Source organism: Panthera onca, chromosome F1, assembly GCF_046562875.1.
Source record: "Panthera onca isolate mPanOnc1 chromosome F1, mPanOnc1 haplotype 2, whole genome shotgun sequence".
In the NCBI taxonomy this organism is placed as follows: domain Eukaryota; kingdom Metazoa; phylum Chordata; class Mammalia; order Carnivora; family Felidae; genus Panthera; species Panthera onca.
The window spans coordinates 50,594,600-50,621,903 of NC_138355.1; the positions used below are offsets into that span (position 1 = coordinate 50,594,600).

At 34.6% G+C, this 27,304-nt stretch overlaps 1 protein-coding gene across 1 annotated transcript in view; it reads right to left on the minus strand.

The window, feature by feature from the left end:
- CDC73 (cell division cycle 73) overlaps nt 1-27,304 on the minus strand; it is a 134,860-nt gene that overhangs the window by 83,534 nt on the left and 24,022 nt on the right. Inside the window, exons 7-10 of the mRNA XM_078441128.2 lie at nt 25,338-25,554; nt 21,462-21,560; nt 18,447-18,525; nt 16,705-16,769 (exon numbers count right to left, since the gene is read on the minus strand). Of these exons, the coding sequence (XP_078297254.1) occupies nt 16,705-16,769; nt 18,447-18,525; nt 21,462-21,560; nt 25,338-25,554 (460 nt within the window). The remainder of the gene's footprint in view (nt 1-16,704; nt 16,770-18,446; nt 18,526-21,461; nt 21,561-25,337; nt 25,555-27,304) is intronic.

A 27,304-nucleotide genomic window follows, 5' to 3' on the forward strand; every position in this document is an offset into this window, starting at 1 on the left:
ACATATGAGTGATACGAGAAGAGCAATTATGAGACTACTGCATAATCCTGGAAGATATAAAAATAATCTGGAGCAGAAGTATGGTAGTGAAATAAAGAATTCCAGAGATGTTAGAAGGTTAACAGGTCTTCATGATGTCTAGATATTGGAGGTGAGGGAGAAGGAAGTGACAAGGATGATGCCCAAAATCCTGGCCTGGGCACTGAGGAAATTATGATGCCATGTTTACAGAGAGAAACACTGTATGAGATCCTAATTGACCAAGGAAGGCATAATATAGTGCCATCAAGAAATATATAAAAGGATTGTGAAGTGGCACGGAGGGTCAATGTATTACTAAAACATCAGTAACAATAGCAAACTGTAACTACTACTCTGTACTCATAAAAGAATGGAAAGTAAAAATACAATGTATATTATGAGCTTAGGACAAATTCATTAATTTAATAAATATTTTTTAAGCAACACCTCTCTGCCAGGTACTCTGTTACCAGAACTAGAGATACACTAGAGAGCAAGAAAGATGTGGTTCCTACCTTCAGATCCACATATTCAAAGAAAATCATCATGATAAACAAATAAAACCAAGATTACTAGAAGAAAAAAACAGGGCAGTGTTCCTGAGAAAGTGACCTTTGAACAAAGGTCTGAATCAGGAGGAGCCAATCTTATTAAGAGCAAGAGGAAGAATGATCAAGACAAACAGAACTGCAAAGACAAAGAAAGGCCAAAAGGTTGAGAAAAATTTGACAAGTTTGCAGAGAAACAGAAAATAAACACTAAAACAGAACTACAGCCAGGACCTTCCTTAAAACCTTTACCAAAAACAAAAACAAAAACACCTTTACCATAGCGCAAAGAGTTGTGGATCCCTAATCTGGATGGGAGAAAAAATAAAATTATAATTCTGAAATAAAAATAATTTTAAAATAAAATTATAATTTTATTTTCACCAACCTGTAACAGAAATTAACATTTCCTTCCTTCATGAATGTAGGCAACAAACCACAGCACTACTATTAACACTGGCATGACTCTGTCACCAACAGAAAGCAGGTATTTTGATATCACATTACAACTGTTACAGGGATCCTGAAATATGTATGTTCACACTTTAAAGTTCTGGCATTTTATTAGATCTGTCACTAGATCTTGTTATAATGATAATTATAGTAATCTGTGTGATGGGCAGATAGAAAATCATATGCTATTCTCTCTAATTATATTTATAGTTTTTCATAATTAAGGGGGGGGTGGATTCATTACTTGTTCTGCAAAAAGAAGTCCCTAGAAGCAAAAAAAAAAAAAAAAACTTACAAAGCACTGTCTTTTGAAGAACAAATTAAGAAAGATGCCCCTTTCTCCAGTTTGATGATATCCCAGACTAGGTTGTCTGACTTAATGAGGGTGCAAGCTAACTAGGATTTTCCTCTTTCTTCCCTCAAAATGTTCAGGCAAGACAGTAGTAAAAATTGCTTTGGTATTATTCATATCTTATGAGTATGTACTTCTTGTCTAACAGCACTCATTTCAGAGAAAAAAAATAAATTCCCATTATCATCAGCAGCCTGGGCCTAAAAAATTAGTCTTTGATCAAACTAGCATATCTTGGTATTAGAAATAGTAATGGTTTAAGAAAAAGAATAAGTTATCACCTTAAGCTAACAAGTACTGATTTAGTTTAGCCTTTTGGAAGAACAGGGTAGGAGAGAGAAGAATAGCTAGGTAATTTGTGCTTCTTTACTAATGCATTATATAACAATGCAGTGTGCCAGGTCACTGGAATCTTCATGACTGCTAGAAAACAAAAAATCTGGATGGGGGTGAGGGAATGCTATACTTAGGCAACTGGACCATACAAGATGGTTCTCAGGATGTCAAATAATGACTAACTGAACAGGAACCCTTTCCACCTGTGTAACTAGAATAGGCTGTAGACACCTCTCCAGCTTAGTGTATTTAAGGCAGGAACACTAAGGAGGCCCTGCAACCTGCAGGAAGGTGGGCTCATCAATGCTCTCTTCTTGCCCATGCCTGTTACACTATCCTGTTCTCCTCACTCCTCATCTACCTGAACAGACTATCAACTGCTCCTCTATTTTTGCATAAATGTTTTCCCAGTCTGACTGACAGACCAAAAAGCCTTATAACTTTGTTCCCCAAATATCATATTCTCACAAATCAGGAAAAATGTCTTGGCAAAACTCAATATATTCTTTATGAGAAATTTTCTTTTAAAAAGCGACCAAAAATCCATTTGGCTTTAAGCAATTAAAAGTTCCTTACTATAAAAAATTAATAAAATTTTAATTTCTTCAGTACTAGGAAATAGATTGTTTCACACTGTTGTTAGTCTAAAAGCCAAGTCCATCATTAACAATTGTCATTTAATATTTTTGAGTTTCCTAAGACAAATAGAAATAATAGTTTTAACTACAGTACATAGGCCAATAGCCATTATGTAAACAATGGCTCTTATAAATTTAATGTCAAAAGTTAGTGTTCTTAATGACTATGCCAGGTGTGTATTTAAATAGGATACTTCCTAAAATTCATTTAAATATCAATTCCTAAGGCCATAAAATTCAAGTCAAGTATTGACTGCTGAATTCAGTATTTAAAAATTACTATCTTATATCAGTTCATAAAAATTTTAGTCAAGGCAAGAATTCCCCAATAGGATTCAGAGGGAGCATGGCCCTGCTCACATCCTGATTCAGACTTCTGGCCTCCAGAGCTGAGAAAATAAGTTGTTATAAACAAAGAAAAAAAATATTATCCAAAAGTTAGCAACCTATAGCTGTGGACCAAATACGGACATTGCCTATTTTTGTATGTCTCATGGGCCATGACTGGCTTTTACATTTTTTAAAGAAGCTTATTTGAGAGAAAGAAAGAAACCACATATGCGTGTACAAGCGGGGAAGGAACAGAGAGAGGCGGCGAGAGAGAATCCCAGACAGGCTCTGCATTCTTACGACAGAGCCTGACACAGGGCTTAAACTTGAGAACCATGAGATCATGACCTGAGCTAAAACCAAGAGTCAGAAGCTTAACCGACCAAGCCACCCAGGCACCCCTGGTTTTTACATTTAAAACAAAAATTTTTTTAATGTTTATTTATTTTTGAGAGACAAAGAGACAGAGCACAGGAGGGGGAGGAACAGAAAGAGAGACACAGAATCTGAAGCAGGCTCCAGGTTCCAAACTGACAGCACAGAACCCAAAGTAGGGCTTGAACCACGAACCGTGAGATCATGATCCAAGCCGAAGTCAGATGCTTAACTGACTGAGCCACCTAGGTGCCCCTGGTTTTTGTATTTTTAAAGTTGAGAAAAAAAATCCAGATGATAGTAATACTATTTAGTGATATGTAAAAATCATGAAATTTAAATTTCAGTATCCATAAAGGAAATTTTACATCTATTGGAATGTAATCACACTACCTCACTATATACCGTCTATAACTGCCTTTGCACTACAACAGCACTTATGTACTTGAGACAGAGACCTCTCGTGACTGAGCACTGCTGACTGGCACACTGCGTGAACTCAATTATATCATCTCATTCTATTTTAATTTTCTAAAAATTAATCACTGATATTTTGTCTTCCTCTATTTATCACTGCATCCCCAGAACGTATACTACTGCCCAGCATATGGCAGGCACAAATCAACACAACAAATATTGGTTGAAAAAATGAAAAGAAACACTGTGTATCCCATATTTGTCCATATAGCAACATCTGAGCTTCAACTGCAATTTTGGAACTTCTACCCAACCTTCAATTGACAGTAATAAATCTGAAATGTAATGATGTGCTAAAAAGGCAATTATAAAGAAAATAATCTAACAGAGTTCAAGAAATGCCTTCCAAATGACAAATATGCTCAGTTAATATCATACGTTCATGGACTGATACAAGTATTTGCCAGTATCTATCTGTATAAAAAGACATTTCAGAGACACAATACATAAACTTTCATTACAGATCAATCTTAACAGATGGACATTTACAAACAATTTTGGTGATAGAGAACACTAACTTTGAACCACAAAATATTTTCATGCCACCAAAAGAAATTCCAATCTTCTCATTAGCAGATCAGTATCACACAAAAATGTACTATTACTATATTTGTAATCGAAAACTTGTGTAGATTTTATTTATCTCCTGTTATTTAAGTACCTACTCTAAAGTCTTTGATTTTACCTATAAGTCTAAAATATTTACTATCTGGCCCTTCATAGAAAACGTCTGCCAACCCCCAATTTTAATCATTACATTTAAACCTTTTAAATCATACACACTAGAAAATGTAAGGCAATAATGAAAACATACTTAAACCATAAAAATTCCTTTACATTAATTACATTTGTTCATACCAAACTCTACATTTCTCTGCACTCATTAAAAACAATCTCACAGTAAAGTTTTAAGAGTTCAGCTTAGATAACAAACACTGAGTATTTTAGAAATTAGCTTTCCCTACAGACTTGATAATTGTTTCTTAATGAATTCAAACAAAAATTACAAGGCAAAACTGAACTTACATGTGAAACTCATATTGTAGTAATAGAAGGCTTGCTTATTTTTTTATAGCTGAGCACCAAAAATCAATACAGCATAAAAAAATGAAAGCCTAAATAAGTTTTTCACTGTAGGCCAGATACAAATGTTAGCATACTTAGTTTAAATGTACCAATGAAGACTTCAAGCACATTTTTATCAGAATTATTCATGCATTTATAGGGGCCAGGGGACCATGTGGCATGTTGTGTACATTTATATGTGTACAAGAAAATTACCTTTCTTCTCCTATTACTGAAAATAGTTCTGGTAATTTGTCTAACTGAATTTTATATAAGAAATATAACCAACAGAGGTGTCTGGGTGGCTCAGTCAGTTAAGCCTCCAACTCTTGATTTCAGCTCAGGTCATGATCTCACAGTTGGGGAGATTGAGCCCTACATTGGGCTCCACGCTCATAGCACAGAGCCTGTTTGGGTTTCTCTCTGTCCCTCTCTCTCTGCTCACTAAATAAATAAATAAGAAGTATAACCCGCGCTCACTAAATAAATAAATAAGAAGTATAACCACGTAAATTGTGAACTAAAATCAGGAAAATTTTCTATACGATTAGTTATATTTATTTTTTAAAAATCCTTAGGGGCACATAGATGGCACAATCAGTTAAGCGTGAGACTCCTGATCTTGGCTCAGGTTATGATCTCACAGTTCGAGCCCAACATCAGGCTACAGGCCATCAGCGCAGAGCCTGTTTGGGATTGTCTCTCCTCTCTGCCCTATTCCTGCTTGTGCTCTCCTCTGTCTCTCTCTCAAAATAAATACACTTTAAAACATTATTTTTTTAAATCCTTAGTACTTAGCGTTACACTATGTACATACGTACATCTTTCAAATAAATATGCCAAAGAAGCATTAAACTGGGTAAAATGTTTATCCCAAGACAGCATGACTACATAATTGTACATAAATTCTACAACACTACTCATATTAGTACTTCTTCATTTGTACTTTAATTATATTTGTACTCATTCTGACTGCATTCTAAGTCTTAAATACTTTTATATAATGCTAAGAAAACACTTCAATTTTAATGTCTTTGTAGCACTGAAATTATTGAATTAATCGGCAGAATGGGATTTAAGTTATATTAATTTATCACTCTGAGAATAAGTGGGAGATAGAAATAAGTGATTTTCAGAATCCTGTAGGAAATCCTTGCTCCTGATCTCCCCTTCCAAATCAACAAAACTAAATAGGACTAATCCTAGATCTACAGCTCAGATTTCTAGCCAGGCCATCTAGCATTGCCTACTCTCTCTAGTGACAAATCAGAACTTTTGGACATCTCTATCATGAATTTTAAATTCAAAACACCTAGTCTCTAACCAACACTTTTTAATAAATCAAACAGAACAGAATGAGATATCAGTCCTAAACCTGAAGGAGTAACCTAAAAAAATACATCTAAAAAAAATACATTGGGGGGGCCTGTGTGGCTCAATCAGTTAAGCGTCCAACTTCGGCTCAGGTTATGATCTCATAGCTAATGAGTTTGAGCCCTGTATGGGGCTCTGTGCTGACAGCTCAGAGCCTGGAGCCTGCTTCAGATTCTGTGTCTCCCTCTCTCTCTGCCCCTCCCCTGTTCTCGCACACACACACTCTCTCTCTCAAACATAAACATTAAAAAGAAAAAAATACATCATATTCATTTGGAATTAGTCAGACACACCAGTAAGAACAAAAGTTACAATGAAAAATGACAATGCCAGGGAGAAAGGTTCTCTGACCTTGCAACAGGTCTGTCTTTATTAGAAGAGATGCAAATATCAAGCAGTTTTACTCTAATACTATTCAATGTTTAAAGGCTATAATGTAATATGCGTTCATAGTGCAAACTTGTCATTATACCATGATCTCCCATGAGTTTCTCTACATGGAGAATATGCGTATGCTAAATATAAAAGTTGTGTGTCCAGGGGCGCCTGGGTGGCTCAGTCGGTTGAGCGTCCGACTTCGGCTCAGGTCATGATCTCGCAGCTCATGAGTTCGAGCCCCACGTCAGGCTCTGTGCTGACAGCTCAGAGCCTAGAGCCTGCTTGGGATTCTGTGTCTCCCTCTCTCTCTGCCCCAACCCACTTGCATTCTGTCTCTGTGTCTCTCAAAAATAAATAAACATTTACAAAAATTTAAAAAAAAGTTGTGTGTCCAGTGCAATATATACTTCTCAGTGTAAATTAATAAATCAGCATTTAGCATTTCAAATGCTACTCTCATAAGCTTGAATAACAAATCAATCTCTTATGGTACACTATTATTACCCAGTTTCTCAGCCTTTCTCTGGGCCATAGCAAGTTAATAAGGAAATGTCACCCTATTAGGCAACCTGAGATCCAACTAATCTTCCAGGGGAGCATAACCTTTTGCGTCACTGTTCATCATCAGCAGTTATTTTTGCTTTGATCTGTTATATAACAAAGTTGTTGGTGAAAATTCTTAAGGCAGTAAGAAAGTAATCCACATGAGGGTTCCAATATAAAATATAAATGTAATCCTACCAGTATGCCATAATGAAGCATGTTTTTGTAAAATCTACCATACTATGACCATCATGCTGATGTTTAAAGCTTTAAAAAATAAATTACACGAATTTTTCAAAAATATTAATAATGACTCAGAATGTTCAAAAAGAAATCAAATGTGTACCATGGATCTCCCAGAATTTGGTATCTACCAATTTATTGGATGATACTAGATCAATTATATCTCTTACATTTAATCAAGATAATGGAAAAATGTTACCAAAATAAATTTTTTTAAATAAGTTAAGCTTTTAATGTTTATCTTTCCTGTTAAAATAACTTTTGTAGAGGAAAAAAAGACAATATATATTAAAGTTCTTGATGAATTATAATGTACCCACAAATTTACCACCAGAATGGTTATTATGACGTAGCTGCATGTTAAAACTCAACAATTCCTGAGTACAATGAAATATTTTATATAACCCTTTAAGACAAATTATATTTTAATCATATCAGAATCTGAATTTTGGGTTTTTTTAATAAAGGAAACTAGAAGCCTTCAAATTCTTCTGAAAGGTAAAAGAGGTGCTTAATTTTAGTTCTCAAATTTGATATTAAAATAGATAAGGAATTCAATTGCAGAAGGTCTATAGCAGCACATACACAAGATAGAAATGACAAAAAGACGCTGCATGTCTGATGCATCTATCAAATTTAGGAAGGTAAATCATTAGATTGACAGTGTCCAGAATTCATTGTCTGTAGATGATGGTATTAAATCAGTTATTTCTGACTTAAAAATTTGTAAGTACTAAATTGACTTGATTTCAAAATAACTGTTTGATCTTATAGACTACTGCAAAACTCTAAATGCAAAGAACAAATGTTTTTTCGATGACAACATAAAATATGACAACTTCAATAGTGAAAAAAAATTACCTGAGTTCTATGGTATGATTTTCATCTCCAATGAAACAAAAAATAAAAATCTTAAAAAAGTTTTAATTCCTTAGCATTTCAAATGAATGTCTTCAACTTATTCACAACAAAGCACCATTCTGAAATTTCAAAGAATGTAGTTTTGAAATAGTAAGATTTGTCCAGACCAGAAGTAAATAAGAGTTTAAAAACAGATACTTAAAATAAATGTGGGAACAGTCACTCACAGAGGAACATGAGAAGCAGGAAAGACAAGAAGAACAACACTAAAAGAAACATCCATCAAGAAAAAGACCTGGAAAAGAAATCAAAACTTAGAATTAAAGATCAAATGAGGTTTGGCAGGATTGGGGAGAGGGAAGGGAAGGGGATGAACTAACTAGAAATGCAATGAATATAAAGACAAATATACTAAGACGACAAAGAAAATAAAATCTGAATGTATTTATATAAAAGATTGGAAATTCACTGAAGACTTAAATCAATTTACGAAGACCTGGAAATTGATACAGCAAACTAAAACTCAGCCAACAACAGCCAACAGAAAAGTACCTACCCATCAAGAAAATATCTAAACACCCAATTATATAATGTTATTAAATATACTAGGGCTTTTTTGTATGAATAAACAGATTCAAATAATTTGTTATGAAATTAAATGAAACATTAAATATTAACCTTTGTTCCTCAAAATAATGAAGAGAAATATATAATACATAAAATAAAATCACGTCTATGTTAAACAACAATGGTGATTAGTCTAAAAATATACTTGAGAAGGAGTTAGAATTTACAAGTGAAGTATGTCCAATGGATTGAAGTTGTATTGATTAAGGTAACTAGAAATCAGAATAAAAAGCTATACTATAGCATGTCCAAGACAGAATATTAAAAACAAGTTAAAGTTTGCTTTTGTCCACATGAGTCATAAATAACTATAACATTACACATGGAATTACAATTAAAAGATTTATATAATTAAACTGAGACTTCATAGTACAAATTTTTATCATGCTGTCAATGAAATATTGTTATTTCCAATCTGGTTTCTATTTTCTCCTGTTCTTACATTAATCAGTATTAAAACACTGAAAAAAGGTGACATTAATACTTTTATTAAAAATGACCCAACAATTTCTAGATTACTTCTGACACATGTGCGAACATTAACTTGGTCTATGCTTCTTTCAAAAATAAGTCTCAGAAGTTCTGTGACCATGATATTAACTACATGGTCATGGGTAGATTAATTTTAAAGATATTCTTATAGATACATTAAAATCTCTAAGACACTTTGGATAAACCAATAATTAGTCTTTAAAGAAATGAAAAGCTAAATTAATGCAGTTTAATTGAATCGGCTTATACCAAAAGTACTATGTATTGTGCAGTGGGTTTTTCAATAAAGCTCAATAAAACACACAAACTAAAAAACATAAAGAGCAGTATTATAAAAATAACATACTTTATATGCATGAAACGTTCCTGACACCTATTAATATGTTTTTATAATTCATTTCTCGAGTTATGTTAGCATCAAATGTCAATTATGCTGACACAACCTAAGATAAAATGAGACTTTAATCTCTCAAGAAGGTATCAGTGTAAGGAGACTAATACCCAACCCATCTAAATAAGTGTTCAGTCTAAATACTATCCAACTTAAAAAAGGGAAGACTGTTTTCTGTATCATTCAGTATAAAGAGTTTACAAATGTTACGTATGCCTAATATAAAAATATTTCCACAGTAACTACAATGAATTCAGTGCCACAAGCAAACAGCACTGAAACAATGTGAACAAGGTATACCTGTACACATGTAAACCTCAAAACAAATCCCAGAGAAAGTTATTATAATACCATTTCTCAGATGAGAAAACTGAAGCCTAATTTGCTCAAACAAACAGGCCAACAAATAATAACAGATCTCTCTTATACTTTATCTCCCATGTACACAGACACAGTCCAGATCTATAATGAGCATGTTAAAAAAGAAAAAAAAAAGAAAAAATGTTGGGGAAAACACTAGGGCAAAGCTACTATAAAAGGGATAGGAGGGAGTACAGAAAATTTAGTGATGAACTCTTAGAAAAGTCTATAAAAAGACATCTAAATAAACTGTATAAAGTATTAATATGTTAACATTTAAGCATTACTTCATGTAACAGGTAGTAAACACATAAAATTAACTTTCAAAAGCTTAAGACATATAATGAGTTACTGGCAGAAACTAAATGTTTTGTTTCGTTTAGGGGGTACACTTTATATTGCTCAGGATGACAGGACAGAATCACCCTGTTCCCTGAAATATTAAGACAGTCAAGTTCTGAAAATTATTTCAAGTGCAATGTAATATCTAAGCAGAATAATCTAAATCAGAATGCTATCTAAATTAGAATGCAAACAATTAGGGATTATAAAACTAATATTCTTACTTACAATTCTGTGACCATGTATTAAAATCCCAATACTTATTATGTTTTTTGTTTAATTTTTTAAATTTTAATTGAAGTACAGTTAACATATATTAAAGCATTTTCAATATAAAAAAACAGTGATTCAATAATTATATATATTACTAAATGCTCACCATGATAAGTATATTACAATACTGACTCTATTCCCTAACTATACTTTTCATCCCTGTGACTTATTTTATTTTTTTAAAAAAATTTTTTTTTTCAACGTTTTTTATTTATTTTTGGGACAGAGAGAGACAGAGCATGAACGGGGGAGGGGCAGTGAGAGAGGGAGACACAGAATCGGAAACAGGCTCCAGGCTCCGAGCCATCAGCCCAGAGCCTGACGCGGGGCTCGAACTCACAGACCGCGAGATCGTGACCTGGCTGAAGTCGGACGCTCAACCGACTGCGCCACCCAGGCGCCCCTATAACTGCAAGTTTTTACCTCTTAATCCCCTTCACCCATCTTGCCCATTCCCCAAATATACTTTTTGAACAAATTAAATAATTTAAATTTAAATAAATTTCATTTATTTTTTAAAATATTTTTTAAGTAAGCTCTATGTCCAATGTGGGGCTTGAACTCATGACCCTGAGATCAAGAGTCACATACTCTGCCACCTTAAGCCAACCAGGTGTCCCTCATTTCTTTATATGAGCCTCAGTGGGTAGACAGAAAAGCCTAACTAATCTACCTAAGTTATCTCCCTCTATATGATAACTTCTTTGCAGCAATTTTCTCTCACATGATAAACAATGCTAAAATAAACATACCCAGACACAGTAAAAATATCCCAATAACTAGAGAGGAAAAGAGTTCTCATAATATTTAAATAAACTAGTCTTCATAACTTTGAATGAACATGTTATCATTAAACACATAATAGTAAATACACCAATGAAGCTACAGTTGCCAAATTTACACCTAAGTCAAACTGAAATTATATATAAAATTATAAATTCATAATAAAAGTAACCATTTCTTTTTTGAGTCCTCTTTGTGCTAAGAATTTTACACACTCTCTTTTAATCCTCACAATACTATCATGTAAGTCCTATTATCTTTATTATGAAATAAAAACAAGACCCCTCATAGAAAAGTTAAACAATCTCTCCTTCATTAGTGGCACAGTGAGTGGAAAAGTTGGGACTCAAAGTCAGGACTGACTTCAAATAAAATGTTCTTTCATATGTGCTTTCAACTTACTACCTTCTCTTTAACAAGAGAACACTGCCTTCATTTAGATCAAGAATTTCAAACTGAAGGCCAGTGAGGTCTAAGCAGGTGGTACAGTTGGCCCTTGAACAACATGGGTTTGAGCTACATGAATGCACTTGTATGTATGTTTTTTATAGTAAATAAATTTGTACGGTAAATAAATTCATAAATTTTCTCTTCTCTATTTCTAAACATTTTCTTTTCTCTAGCTTACTTTATTATAAGATACAGTTACAATACATACAATACACAAAATATGTTAATAGACTGTTATCAGTTAAGGCTTCCAGTCAACAGTAGGCTATTAGTAGTTACGTTTGGGTGAGTCAGAAGCTATATGCAAAATTTCAACTGCATGAAGGGGATGGGGGGTCTCAGTGCTCCTAATCCCAGTGTTGCTCAAGGGTCAACTGTATAAATAAGTCAAGACCACTAGATCAAAAACAACAGAGTAGTGAGGCCTATGGGCAACCTAAAGAAAACATTCCCATTTAAAGAAGGTAGTCACTACTTTGTATCAGTGTGACTCTTGCTACTCTAGATGTGGACCCAGTACCCAGTCATGCCAGATGACTTTTCAAAAGAAGCTGAAAATCCAGACTTTGTGACATACTTTTATTTTTAAATATTAGTGCATAAAATAAAATTTTAAATGACACTGATGTCTAATAAAACATGCAGGGCCATGTTTAGATTGGCACAATGAATGATTCCGAAAGTATGCTAAGAGAGGCATATGATGTCAGGGCACTAGCATGTATAAACAGGATGCATCTAACTCTAGGAAGAAATTTTCCCATTGGCACCCTTAAAATCTACACAATAACATTACATAAGCACTCGAAAATTATTTGCTAAAGAAAAGAAGGGAAGGAAAGAAGAGTGTTCAGTAAGAAAGTCTTAATCAGTGGTCTCTATCTTCTGCTGGCCTAGACTCTAGACATAACTCTAGAGCATTACTGCTAATATAATACTCCCATAACACTTCAAGCAGAGATGAACAATTAACAATCAAATGAGAATGAAGGAAATTTTATAAAACAGGGGAGCTGGTAGGTTACTAATATATGCATTCCTGCTTAAGAATATAACTTTATAAGGGCACCTGGGTGGTTCAGTCGGTTAGTGTCTGACTCTTGATTTCAGCTTAGGTCATGATCACATGGTTCTGTGCTGTCAGCGCGGAGCCTGCTTGGGATTCTCCCTCCCTCCCTCTCTCTCTCTCTCTCTCTCTCTCTCTCTCTCTCTCTCTCTCCCCCAGCCCCTCCCCCATTGGTACTGTCTTTGTCTCTCTCAAAATGAATAAATAAACTTAAAAACAAGAATATAACTCTATAGAGAGATTGCAGTTCTGGATTTTTCTAAATAATGAAAGTTGATGGTGATATTACATCTCTAATGTAGGTACTGAATACCCATCTAAGTTCACTTACTAGCAGGAAAATGGTTCCCAAAAAAAGGCTTAAAATGTTTTAAGAACTATAATATCTGTTGGAGTCCATTCAAACAGTCTTAAAGGAAAGCACTGAATCTGTACAACTTCAGAGTGCAAAATGTTTCCTCAAAAATGAAGAAAGCAAGGTAATTGAGAGTCAATGATATTCAATATGAACTAAGAAAAGAATAAAGAATAAGCAAGGAAAAGAGTATGTGACCTTCCTACCTAAACATTAACAAGCTAGAATGGGAGGCTAAAATGAAGTAGTTCCCAATTCAATTACCAAATCTCACAAATAAAAAGAATGAAATGTGATCCTATCTTTTTACTCCTTCTCCAGGGGAACCACAGATGAGTTCCTGACTACTACCCAAAAAGAAGGGTCTTCATCATTTCCTCTTATTTTCTACATAATGAAAAGCACTGTCAAGTGGCACTTTCTTAGTCTAAGATGGCTCCTTTCAAAAAAGGAACCCATGTAAACACATTCCAGTGTTCCCTACTCCCAACCCAATGGTTTCTACTCCCAGTCGAAAACTACTAAGACAGTTTCACTTAACTGATCCTACACAACTCTAGTTCTTCCCAGTATTGTCAACAGGAGCGAGGAAAGGGGCAAACAAGCCTGGGAATGAGTGCATATTCTTGTCTTCCAATTTATATATTCATATATTAAAAATGATGAGATTCTTATACCAAAGAATGTTTAATCTAGTATTTCTTAAACATTATACAACCCAACTAACACATTTTGGGGAAAGTCTCCCAACTTGGAAAAGTCCCTTAGCAATTTCAACATCCATGTCTTATGCCTCTGTATTTCTTGGCCTGACTCAAAAGTTAACCAGACTCAACTATACAAACTTGTAACTTTAAATATACCTGGGCTTCCATTCCTATAATGAATTTCTCTAAATTACTATCTTCATAAAATACTAATATTAGCAAATACCCTGCCAGACCCTTAATATTTATAACTCTCAATACCTTTTGATTCTTATGAAATTTTATTGTCCAAACACATACTCCTTTCTCTGTAACAAATGAAGAAAAAAAAAAAAATCAACTGTATAAAAATTTTCTAGCCATTTGATAACCTGATTAATTTATTTAGTCTTGTATCTAACAGAACTCTAGTGTCTTACATTTAAAAGATATGCAGACCAATTGTAATGTAGAATTATCTTAATCTTAGTAACTATGTAGATCAACTAAATGTGTCAAAACCCTGAAAAAGAGCGGTAGCTAAAATGAGCTCATACGTAAACTAGAAAGGAAGTCATACCTGTGCAACAAACCCTTTAACATACATTTAACTGCTTTGTGTATCTGGGTGGATATCCCAAGAGAAATCTTCTTAACTGGAGAATAAGAAAGTTGGTCAAACTCACAAGCTCATAAATAGGTAATAATTCCAAAAGAAAAAAGACAAGGAAAAAACATTATATTGGAAGCATTAAGACTGAGATTCAAATAAAAGAAACAATTATCAGAGCAACTTCAGAGCTTTCACATTCAAACCTCTCCATATATTCTCTAACAACTGCTAAAATAAATCAAGTCACAAACAGTAGAGATTCAACGGGGTATTAAATTATGAAAAGTACCAGCAATCTGACCATTTTTAGTCTTTCTGTTGCATTCCTACACAATGTCTTTTATGTGATTATTTCTGTAAAAACAGACACCATAAATTTGTTTAAATTCACCTCTCTTGTAAGTATATTTAGAAGCAAAATCTAATGAGGAAAAAGAGCTATATCATTCTCAAACTGTTTAATTAAGAAGCTGTCCTTGAATTTCAGAAAAACTGTTCTGTAAAAAGCATCGCTATAAAAATTATCACTGATTTTACTACTTCCACAGAAGCTCAGTAATGAAACCAATTTCATGACATTTCAGGTGAGACAAAAGTTAAAACAACAATGACAACCACCATAAAAAACTTACCCTGATGTTTACCTCAGCATAACAACTGCAGTTCACAATAATTCACTTAGGGAATGGCCAGTAGGCAAGTTCAATTCCCAAGAAAATGTCAGTAAATTAATCTTTTAAAAATTTAAGTTAAGGGGTGCCTGAGTGGCTCAGTCGGTTGAGCGTCTGACTCTTGATCTCGGCTCAGGTCATGACCTCAGGGTTTGTGAGTTCAGGACCTGCATCAGCGCACAGCCTACGTGGGTTTCTGTCTCCCCTTCGCTCTGCCCCTCACCTGCTTGTGCCCCCTCTTTCTCTCAAGATAAATAAATAAACTTAAAAAAAAATTTTTTTAAGCTGAATTTTACAGCCGTGAGTTACATTTTGAAGTAGGAAGAACTAGGCAGATCTCGTAAGATGAGTGTACCTTATCTTTTACCACCTTCACCTCATTCACTAGGTCATGGAGACACTGGCCTTCATGCTGTTGCTCTACTGGCCTCAATCCTGACCCTTGAGCTGTCTTTCATAGAATGCTTTTCTGCAAGATCTCTGCTCAACAGTCACCTGCTCAGAGAGGTCTCTCTGACTACTCTCTCTACAGAAGCCCTGTCTAATTCATAGCTATAGTCCTAACAACTAGAACAGGGTGTGACACACGTGCAAAGTACTTGTTAAATGAATCATTGAGTTCACAGACAATTTCAATAATACAAAAACAAATCTGATAACAACTTAAACACAAACATATCAGCAAAATATCTAATACTCAATTCCAATTTGTCCAGAAAAAAAGAAAGAAAGAAAAAAAAGAAAATAAGAAAGGTCAACTTTTAATATTACATTCTCCACATTTATTTGCTATCTGTTCTGGAAAAGCATGACAAGATATATCTTAATTCTGAGAAATCACAGCAAATATATATGATGATTCCATGTCATACTGAGTCCTCAAAGATCTGATGATTTGTAAATAAAGACAAAGTTTGGTATTAGCTTTAAAATATATAGGTACTCTAAAATATATACACATAGTATTTTAAAATATAAAAGGTATAATAATCTATAATATAAATATGCAAAATAGGGTTAGCAGAATTCCTGCTCTACATCACCAACTCCTATCACTGACTAAATAAAAATTAGGTGTTAAATACAGCCTAGTCAGAACATCCAGGAATAACCATTTTTAGGCAGTTAAAAATATATAAAAGAAAGTCTGTTAAAGGTGACCCGAAGGCTTATAATTGTGTACACCTAAGACCGTGGTTCTGACAAGTATACATTTTGTAAGTATTACATCAACCATTATTACAATCTGTCTTTTTAAAGAGCAAAAGGTATTACGTTTTAAAGAACATAAGATATTATGGAAAATAACTCTCCCAGATTGGACCTTGTAACTCCTCAGTGGCATTAAATACTCTAACCAGGTAGCATCCACCCTACTTGCAAGTTAATCGAAACAGCTTTTATTTATACACACTACTCAGTTAAACCAAAGAGAGGATATCCGCAAATCAAATAATCACCATACAGATCTATCGGCACAATTAGTCATTAAAGATAAATGTCTGAAATAGAAAATAATGGAGAACAAAGATTTTCCTCGACATCTGCTACTCACACTAAATGCCTGGGACAAAAGAACCCCTGCAGTCAAAATGACTTACCGTTACAGATTTCAGCGTCATACCATGGTAGGTACCCATAGTGTCGATTTTGAAGCCTTCCGTTTCTATAAAAAAAGGGGGTTTGCGAAAGGGGGTTACACTTTATGTATCTTATGATCAATAACAAATCTGTAGCAATCATCTGCATTATAATCTGAAAGTTAAATAGTGTAACAAAACATCCAATGTACTATACATATAAAGTTAAATTACATACCTGTGAAGACAAAAACTTTAAAAGGGATACTAGTCTCAAAAAGATATTTAATACACACCAGCAAGCCCTTTGTGTAGAAGCTGGTTAAGACTATACAACTGTGCTCAACAGTCATATAGTTAGGTGGGAATATAAAAAATTGGACTGAATAAAATATAACGTCCAAAGTATATACTCCTAATACTCAATTACAGTAGCACTAAAAGCTTCTAATATCATGAGAAGGCCTTAAATTATAAAAAGCTGGGTTTCAAAATTATAATCATATGCGTATATTATATAATTTGTAGAAAAGCAATGCCATAAACAGTGTGATAAAGGTTCCAGGACAGTCTCAATATGCCTTTCCATACAAGGTCATACATTAAATATTTTACACGTTGCAAGCTATCTGTCTATATCACAGCTGCTGAATTTTGCAGTTATAGTGCAAAAGCAAGATAAACAATATATGTAAACAAATGGGCACAGCCTGATTTGGCCCAAAGAGGATCGGATTTGGTCTCTGGGCTGTAATTGGCCAAACCCTACTTTACATAATTCATTCCACAAGAAAAACACTGCAGCGAATAAAAGAATGAACCACTATACTTCTACAGCATGTATTCACAGAACACACCTTTATCCAGTATATTAAGTCAGCACCCAAAATTCACTATATAGAAGCAGTATATCCTTTACTAAAACTTAAATGGAGATTTCAGATTTTGCAGAGAAAAATCATAAATGTTAAACTTATAGTTGCTTCTGTCTCATTTTTTTCACAAATTAAGTCAAGATAAATGATGGTGCCAAATGAAATTACAAGGACATTGGTGCCACTTCACTAACCACCACACTAACATGGAAATGGTTCACTACCACATTAGCCAGCATACCATGTAGGCTACGACAAAATAAGTCCTTATATAGTTACTACAATCTATGCTTCCCAAGTTCTCAATGTACACATTTACAATTTGAGAAATATGATTTGGTATACAGAACCTCCAATCTCAACTTCTGAAAAGCAGAATATTAATAACAGCAAATATTTATAGATAGTTTATTATATGCCAGTCCCTATTCTAGGGGCTTTATTAACTAGTTTCACCCCACAATAAAGCTAAGAGATAGATACTACTACTACTACTATTAGTATTACAATGTAACACAAGAAGAAACTGAAACAAGAACGCAGTTAAAGTAATTTATCAAAATTCACACAAAAAGTAACTGTGACACAGGCAATCCAGACCCAGAATCCAGGCTGTTAACCAGGGATTGGCAAATTTATTCTGTAAAAGACCAGATAGTATTTTAAGGCTCTGCAGGCTACACAATCTCTGTCACAACACCAAGGAACCACATATAATACATAAATAAATGTCACCATGTTTTAGCAAAAGTTTATTTATAATAATACGTGTTGGGCCAGATTTGGCCTGCAGATGTTTGCCAACACCTGCTCATAAACATCAGGCCACACTACCTCTCAAGTTCATCACCACCACAGTAAGGGAGAAATAAAAATTAAATAACTTGCCTTCTTTTCCTTTGAATCTTTCCTGGTCATATCTATTGTAGGCAGCTGGGATAGGCTGTTTGGTACGCAACGTAGGATCCTGTAGAAAAATTAGGAGGTACATGTTAATATTTTAACTTCTTACTTAAAACTCAGAATAAAAACCACAATAAACATATTATTTTCTAAGCTTTTTTTCTTACAAGAGCCAATAAGACAAAAGTGGGGAGTCATATGAATCTTATTTTCAAGATAATGCTTACTGCTAAAAAATTACCAATCCTATAAGGGACAAGAGCAAAGGACTCCAAGTAAACTTGTATCAAGGCAAAATGCAAACCTCTTAGAAACTGTAGAAAGAAAATGGGTATGCTTAATAATTTCACTGTGATTACTTCACTGTGATTACTTCAATTTCTTTATGAAAAATGAACTTCTTCCAATTATGAATTGTTTTTAACAAAAAAAAATTTAATTCAGTTTACTGAACTGACATTTTAGAACCTTTTACCTAAATTATTCTGCTGTTACTCCCTAAATTAAATAAATATGACAACTATGACAATAAACCCACATAAATGTACGAGACAAGACTGAAGTTACGGTATTATTTAGTTAAAATACTTAGAATAAGTTGCCAATCTAATGATATAAACTTAATTCACAAATACTTTATCTGAAATTCAGCCTATAATAACCTAAAAAAGCATATTTAAGGAATATTACCAAAATTGCTTGGGAAATTCATGGTATTCCAAAAGACAAAAACATACTCTTCATTTTGTTACAATAGGATACTACCTTAAGTATTAATCCAGATAAAAGATAGTTCATTCAAGACTGTCACTAAGTATATACTTCTGTAGTTAAATGCCTAATTTAAAATTTTTATATATTTTAATGATTATGGAAATACAGAGATAACTAAATCACAAGGATAACGGTTTAACTGTTTTAAGATTTTACATAAGTTTCCTACCAATTGCTGTTCAAAACATTAACCAATTCACAATTACAAGTACCCTTATTTTATCACCGTAAGTTGTTCCACTAGTTTTTTTACTCATCTCTATGTCCTACTAGACTTTAAGCTCAAAGACGGCAGCTATCTCTTCTATTTTTGTTAGCACACTGACAAACAGTAGGCACTTAAGTACTTGCTGGAAGGTCAACTCAAAGTAACCTAAATACCAACAAAAGTCCACTACCTCTAAAAAATTAAATACCAATGATTTCATGAACAAGCAAAACTACTAGATCTTGCAGACTGTATTAGTGCTCTTTCAAATTTTAATATGCTTCTGAAAACTATATAAAATAAAAACAATCTTATTTGTATTTTTTATCTTTTGTTGAATCATATGACTAGCTCGAAGGATTTTCAACAAAACTGGAGGGTATATCTGGGTTTAAATATAGGTCATACATGAAATTTACTTTGGAAAAGTCCTAAGTGGCAACTCAATGAGGCAGTCAACCCCCCAAGTGGCTAAAACTAAGGTACAATGAAAGAACCAAATGATCTGTGATCAAGAGAAACACAATACATTCACCAAGAAGTCACAGATATGAATGATTCAGAAAAAGCTCCCAGAGTGGACTGTTCATAGGGTTTATATCTCTAACAATGGTAATGACTCTCCCAAGCAAAAATGAATAGGTACATTATTTTTTTTTTTAACGTTTATTTTTGAGACAGAGAGAGACAGAGCATGAACAGGGGAGGGACAGAGAGAGAGGGAGACACAGAATCTGAAACAGGCTCCAGGCTCTGAGCTGTCAGCACAGAGCCCGACGCGGGGCTCGAACTCACGGACCATGAGATCATGACTTGAGCCGAAGTCGAACGCTTAACCGACCAAGCCACCCAGGCGCCCCAGGTAGGTACATTACTTTATACAACAGATTTACCACTTTCAGATTCTAACCCAAGTATATCTCTAGTTAAGAATTATTGCTGAAGTAACTTTTTTTTGTTTTGGTTGCTTGGGGTTTTTTTAATTATTGTTGTTGGTTTATCTTTTGACCCCCTTTATCTATTTCTCACACTCCCACCCACCCCCACCTCTAGCAACCACTAATTTGTCCTCTGTATCTAGAAGCTGGTTTTGTTATTAAGATTCCACATATAAAAGAGAGAATAAGCTATGTGTCTCTAACTTACCTCACTTAAGCATAACACCCTCAAGGTCTGTCTATGCTGTCACAAAAGTCAAGATTACAATCTATTTTATAGCTGAAAAATATTCCATTGTTGTATATACCACAATTTCTTTATCCATTCATCCATCAATGAACACTTAGGTTGTTTGTGTATCTTGGCTATTGTAAGTAATGCTTCAATGAACATGAGAATGCGTATATCTTTCCAAGTTACTGTTTTCATTTTCTTCAATAAATAGCTGGAAGTAGGACTGCTAGTTCATACAGTAGTTCTATTTTTAATTTTTTGAGGAACTTCCATGCTGTTTTCCCTAGTGGTGACATCAATTACATTCCCACCAAGGATGCATAAAGGTTCCTTTTGCTCCACATCCTTGCCCACACTTTCCGTCTTTTTGATAAAAGCCATTTTAACTTGTGTGTGGTGAGATCTCATTGTGTAAGTGGTGAGATGTCATTGTGTAAGTTTTAACAGTGGGGAAGATTTCCAAATCCTTCAGGACTGTTAAAGCAGCGAAAGAATTAAAAGTTACTGATTTAAAAACTTTGTTTTCAAATTACAATACTGAGGGGCACCTGGGTAGTCCAATCAGTTAAGAGTCTAACTCTTGGTTTCGCCTCAGATCGTGATCTCACAGTTCCATGGGTTCAAGCCCCGCATCAGGCTCTGTACTGATAATGTGGAGCCCATGGGATTTTCTCTCTCTCTCTCTCTCCCTCTCCCTCTCTGCCCCTCCCTTGCTCACATTGTCTCTCAAAAATAAATTTAAAAAAAATTTTTTAAATCAAAATTACAATACTGAAAAGCAAGAGTCATTTTCATTAAAATTAATTAATTAATTAATTAATATATAAGCAAGAAAACATTCTTACCACAGGTGCTGCATTTGGAGCTGGTCGCTGTTCAGGTGCACGTCCTTCTTCTCTGGCTTTTACAGACTGAAGAATTGCAAAAATATTCTTGGAAAAATTCTAAAATATAAATGGATTTTAATTAGCCCACTTAAAATTAAATAGTCAAAGAGAGTAAGTTTATTTAATAAATAACTTCAGACTGTTTTCTTCCTATCAGTTCTTCCCTACTACATCATTCTGAAGTGTTTTTTAGTATATACATAAATAAAAATCAAACTACTACTACTACTACTACTAAAAAACTGATCCAAAAACCAAATACTATAAACACAGCTTATTATTTTTATTTTACTTAAACTGTTTAATTGGCTATAAATATATTCATATTCTGCCTCTCTTGAAATATGTAGCCAGGAAAAAAGTTAACACTGAAGTAAAAATGATAGATATATTATCAAAAGAGGCTTCTTAATTCTTAAAGAAATCAACTACTATCTCTTCTTCTAGATAGGATAAAGTCCAGTACTAACCTCAGGTTGCTACAATTTATATGAGATGTGGAAAGTTTTGAAATACTGTTTGTTAGGAGTCAATGCACACTTTTCAAAGATTTTTTTTTTTTTTTTAAGAGGGAGAAAGACAGCGGAAGAGAAAGAAAGAATCAAGCAGATGCCATGCTCAACCTGGAGCCCGACGCAGGGCTCGATCCCACAATCCTGGGATCATGACCTGAGCCGACATCAAGAGTCAGCTGCTCAACCAACTAAGCCACATAGGCGCCCCTAAAAGATCTGTAAAAACTTGACTCATGCAAAGATGCCAGCACTTAACCAACCACTGCTTTTTACCAGCAGTACAAAGGCCAACACAGGGACAAATGCAAATAAATTCTTAATCCTACTATGAAAATCACTGAAAATACTTGAAAATCAAATCTCATTACTTTAAAAATAATCAAGTATTGTGTGAGGAACACTTACTCCAGAAGAATCCATATTATCAGTTATTTTTGTGTGGTAGAATTATAAGTGATTATTATCTTCCTTTTAATGATCTCTTACAATTTTTCAACAAGAAACACTACTAATTTTTAAGTTTAAAAGTTATGTTTTTAATGGCATTATAAAATCAGGTTGCTTTATTTGGGGTGCTTGCAATAATGATATAACTATAAAGTAACATACTTATTTTTCTCATGGTACCTAGAACATTTTATTCCACAAACTCAGAAAGTAAGAAGGCACTAATCCCTGGAATAATGAAGGTCTATCTAAAATCATAGGGCCTGGGGGTATCTGGGTGGCTCAGCTGGTTAAGCATCTGACTCTTGATTTCAGCTCGGGTCATGATCTTATGGTTTGTGAGTTCAAGCCCTGCGTTGGGTTCGGCACTAACAGTGCAGAGCCTGCTTGGGATTCTCTCTCTTCCTCTCTGCCTCTCCCCTGCTTGCACTCTTTCTCTTCCTCTCTCTCTGCCTCTCCCCTGCTCACACTCTCTCTCCCTCTCCAAATAAACATCAAAAAATAAAATAGAATAAAATAAAGTAAAATCAAATCAAATCAAATCACAGAGTACCTAAAAGATTCTCAGACAGAGTACCTAAAAGATTTTTTAGTGTTTAGAAGATAAAAATGGGATACAGAAAGACTATTAGTCAAAACACTGTTTCTGGTTTCTAAAAATGTTAACACTCATAGAAACAAACTTGGCTACCAAACAATTCTTAAACCATTATTTCTTAAATTATACTCTGGTGGCAATAACACTAAATGAAATTAGAACACTAAGTTTTGAAATGATGGGAAAACCCTGCCACCTAGAGCTCAAAGAAAATTGTTCATCTCAGTTTCTTGAAAATTCAATTCTAAAAGTAAGATGGAGCATAGCACCTAAGTTTTATTCCTTTGCTAGGAGATTCAAAAATTTTGGCTACTATAATGAACATTGGTAGAACATTAGCAGGTTGTGATATTCAAATTTTAATCACATTAGGCAGTGAAAATTAGTATCGGCAGATCACTTTACAATAAATACAAAAACTGAAGTTTATTTATATTCTCAGATTTCTCTATATAATTCTAAGCTCTGGAAAATGATTCCTAATCTTGACCCCAAGTACTCTGTAAAACATGTCAAAATACAAAAGGACAAAAATTCCTTCCTTCATATACTCCTTTCAAGTAATCTGATTCATAGTAACAAGGCACAGTAAACTTATAAGGCCAGAATCCAAAATCTGCAAATAAAACCAATCCACCTAAAGCAATGTTAAAGTTTGCTTTCATTGGCAATCTCACACACTCCTGCAAACTCCCTTACTAAATCACCATTAACAACTGCACATCAGTGGAGAACTAATATTTAAGAGAAAATTGGGAGGTGAGGGAGAGAAAGACAGATGGAAATATGTAAATCAAACAGAACCAATGCACTCTTTATGGAGATCCATTAAGATACCAAACATCCAGGGCTGCCTGGGTGGCTCAGTCGATTAAGTGACTAGGACTCTTGGTTTCAGCTTAGGTCATGATCTCGCAGTCCGTGAGCTTGAGCCCTGCATCATGCTCTCTGCTGTCAGCGCAGAGCCCACTTTGGATCCTGTCTCCCTCTCTCCACACCTCCCCGACTCATGTGTTGATGCGTGCGTGTATGCGCGTGTGTGTGTGAGTCTCATGCTCTCTCGCTCTTGCTCTCCCTCTCTCTCTCTCTCTCAAAAATAAACATTAAAAAAAAAAAAAGATACCAAATATCCGGTATCTTTCAAATTTTTATCTTTCCTTTTTTTTTTTTTTTTTTTATTTATTTTTGGGACAGAGAGAGACAGAGCATGAACGGGGGAGGGGCAGAGAGAGAGGGAGACACAGAATCGGAAACAGGCTCCAGGCTCCGAGCCATCAGCCCAGAGCCCGACGCGGGGCTCGAACTCACGGACCGCAAGATCGTGACCTGGCTGAAGTCGGACGCTTAACCGACTGCGCCACCCAGGCGCCCCATCCTTTTTTTTTTTTTTTAATGTTTATTTATTTTTGACAGAGAGAGAGACAGAGCATAGGTGGGGGAGGGGCAGAGAGAGAGGGAGACAGAATCCGAAGCAGTCTCCAGGCTCTGAGTGGTCAGCACAGAGCCTGACGCGCGGCTCGAATTCACTGACCACGAGATCATGACCTGAGCCGAAGTCGGACGCTCAACCGACTGAGCCACCCAGGCGCCCCTCAAATTTTTATCTTTCAAAATTTAAAGTATACATCTCTGTTAACCAGAAATTTGCTTCTAGGAATTAATCCTTTTGCTGTATACAAATAAATGCATAAAGGTATATGTACGAGGATTTTTTTAATGCATTATGTGTAATCATGAAATGAGACAGAAGGAGACAAAGGAGGAAAGGAGAAGTAAGGGGGGCGGGGGGAATCCCACAATCCTAGAACCAAAAAACCAAAATAAAACCACCTAAAACCATTAATAAAGAAAAATATCGCTACACCCACACAACAGAATATGTATAAAATACACAAATAAATGACTGCTGATTCTCATAAGTTTCTACTTTGTGGGGAAAAACAATAATTATTTTAATGACCACACAGCTGGCCATCAATATTCCCTGTTCATTAGAGTAAACCAAAAACCTTATCAACAAGAAAACTGGGCTATTCTTTGGATTTACAATAGAGGAGTAAATCAAGGACTTGCACTGTGATTCAGACTTTCATCACTTTCTTATATACTACGATGGAATAGTAAATATGGCCACTTAGAAACCTGTATTATTACTGACCTTTCGAAGATAAAACTTGAAAATTGCTAATAGCAAATTTTAGCCAATTGTATAACCAATCACAAATTAGATACACACACACTCACTCTAATGAATGAGTGAAATACTTTAATTACCTTTCCTGTGCTCTGTAAGATAGTTGTTCGTGTCCTCCATACTCTCTCTCTGCTGACAATATCTCGTGTCACATCCACCTCAGCGTCCACAAAACTCCTCTGTTTGAGGGCAGTTATATCATCATCTAAATCAGTCTTGATAGTAGATCTTTTCTTAGCCATAATTTTGGCTTTGATTGCAGCAATTTTTTCCACTGACATAGCTTCAGACAAAGACCTGAAAGCAATTTTTTCTTTTAAAATTTTTACAGCAGGATCTTTTGAACACGTCATAAATATATTTTGTTACACTTATAAGTTCCTGGTAAAAATGCCTTAAGTGGCAATAATTAAGATCTTATCTAAAACTTACATACTTGGTACTTAATAATCACGTTAAGATCTATAAAAAGTCCATGTAGAAATATTACTCAATGAGTAAATCAGTAATTTCTTAGAAGGATCAATGCAGAAGAAATCTTCTCATGTGTTTAGCTCTTCCCCCCAGAAACGGTAGAACCCATTAATATAGGTGCTTAACATTTTCTCAGACTTTTATTTGCCAATGCCTCTCCATCCACAGAAACTATACACACATACACAAACATATGTCACCATGCCAGGGCGGGGGGGGGGGGGTGGTGAGAGAAAATTTCATTCTGTAAAGAATTCAAAGCTTAGCTTTTCCCTGAAATTCATTTCAAGGTTTCAAACTTACATGTCATAATGTATAACATACCCATTTTACAGGTGATGGAGGTTTTTATATGCCACATAAACATATACTCCTTATACTATCTGAAAGATTAAACCATATTTTGCAGTTTTCTTTTTCCTTCCTTTACTTGATTTTCAAGTAACAGGCAAAACAGCAAACAGGGGCTATGTTTGGAGACTATAAGAAAAAGACTTAACACAAAGTATAAATTTCATTAAGATGATAAGTTCAGTGTCTTTTTTTTACAATGTAAAATGAGAAAAAGAGTTAAAAAGGGTTTGGGTACCTTAACAGTTGACAAAATTATTATTCTAATCACAAGATGACAGTCTTGAAATACATTTAAACAACATCTGGAAAAAGGGCAGGAATTCCTGCAGTTTTAAATATGGTAGTATTATATAGTACACTAGTTAGTTTATATAAAATATGAAGGTACTTTATAGCAGATGCTCAACATGCATCTAGTATTTGACTCATTTTATATAATGCTGTGCAATTTTTCCTTATGATCTAAAGCATACCAGTATATCTTGAATCAAATGCAAATACTTTCCTAAATTATAATTAAAGTGAATTGAACTTTCAATCACTGGAGTTTTACTTCCACCTAAAATCAAGGAGCAAAGACTTGATTAACCCTCCTGCTTCGAAACCAGTCAAAAATACATTAAAGAGTAACTTACTAAATACCTGGTATCAAGCAGTAAGAGACCATGATCTATGACAAATGAAAACAAGAATAAGTGAGCCCTATGAATGCTGCAGTTTACACCCTTGAAAGTTTCCAGAAATGGCACAGGGAGGAGAATCCAGGCAAAACTAAGTGGATTACCTGAGCTGAGAAATGGAGCTGAGAGTCCAGCAAAACCAAAGTGGCTGGAATTCAGAGGCCTAAGTACTGGAGAAGAAAGAGCTACACTGAAGTATACAGTATTCCAGGAGAATACTGATTAGCACAGGAATATGAGGAAATAAAAATTGGGTATAGAAACCAGCCAAAAGGATTAAAGGGAACAATGCCCAGAGCTCACAGAGGGTAAAGATTAGTTCCTGTTCCCACAAGCAGAATGAAAACCTCACACCCCTGGGGCAGTAGGTACTCTGAATGATCGTGTACAGGCAATGGGTGGGGAATAATTATCTTAAGTGAACGCTGCTCACATAACAAATCTTAAAACCAGACACAAAAGGAACAAACTATTTCCAAGTGATTTTACTATATCCCAAAACAAAACTAAAGAAAATTTAGGAAAATTCAAAAACAATT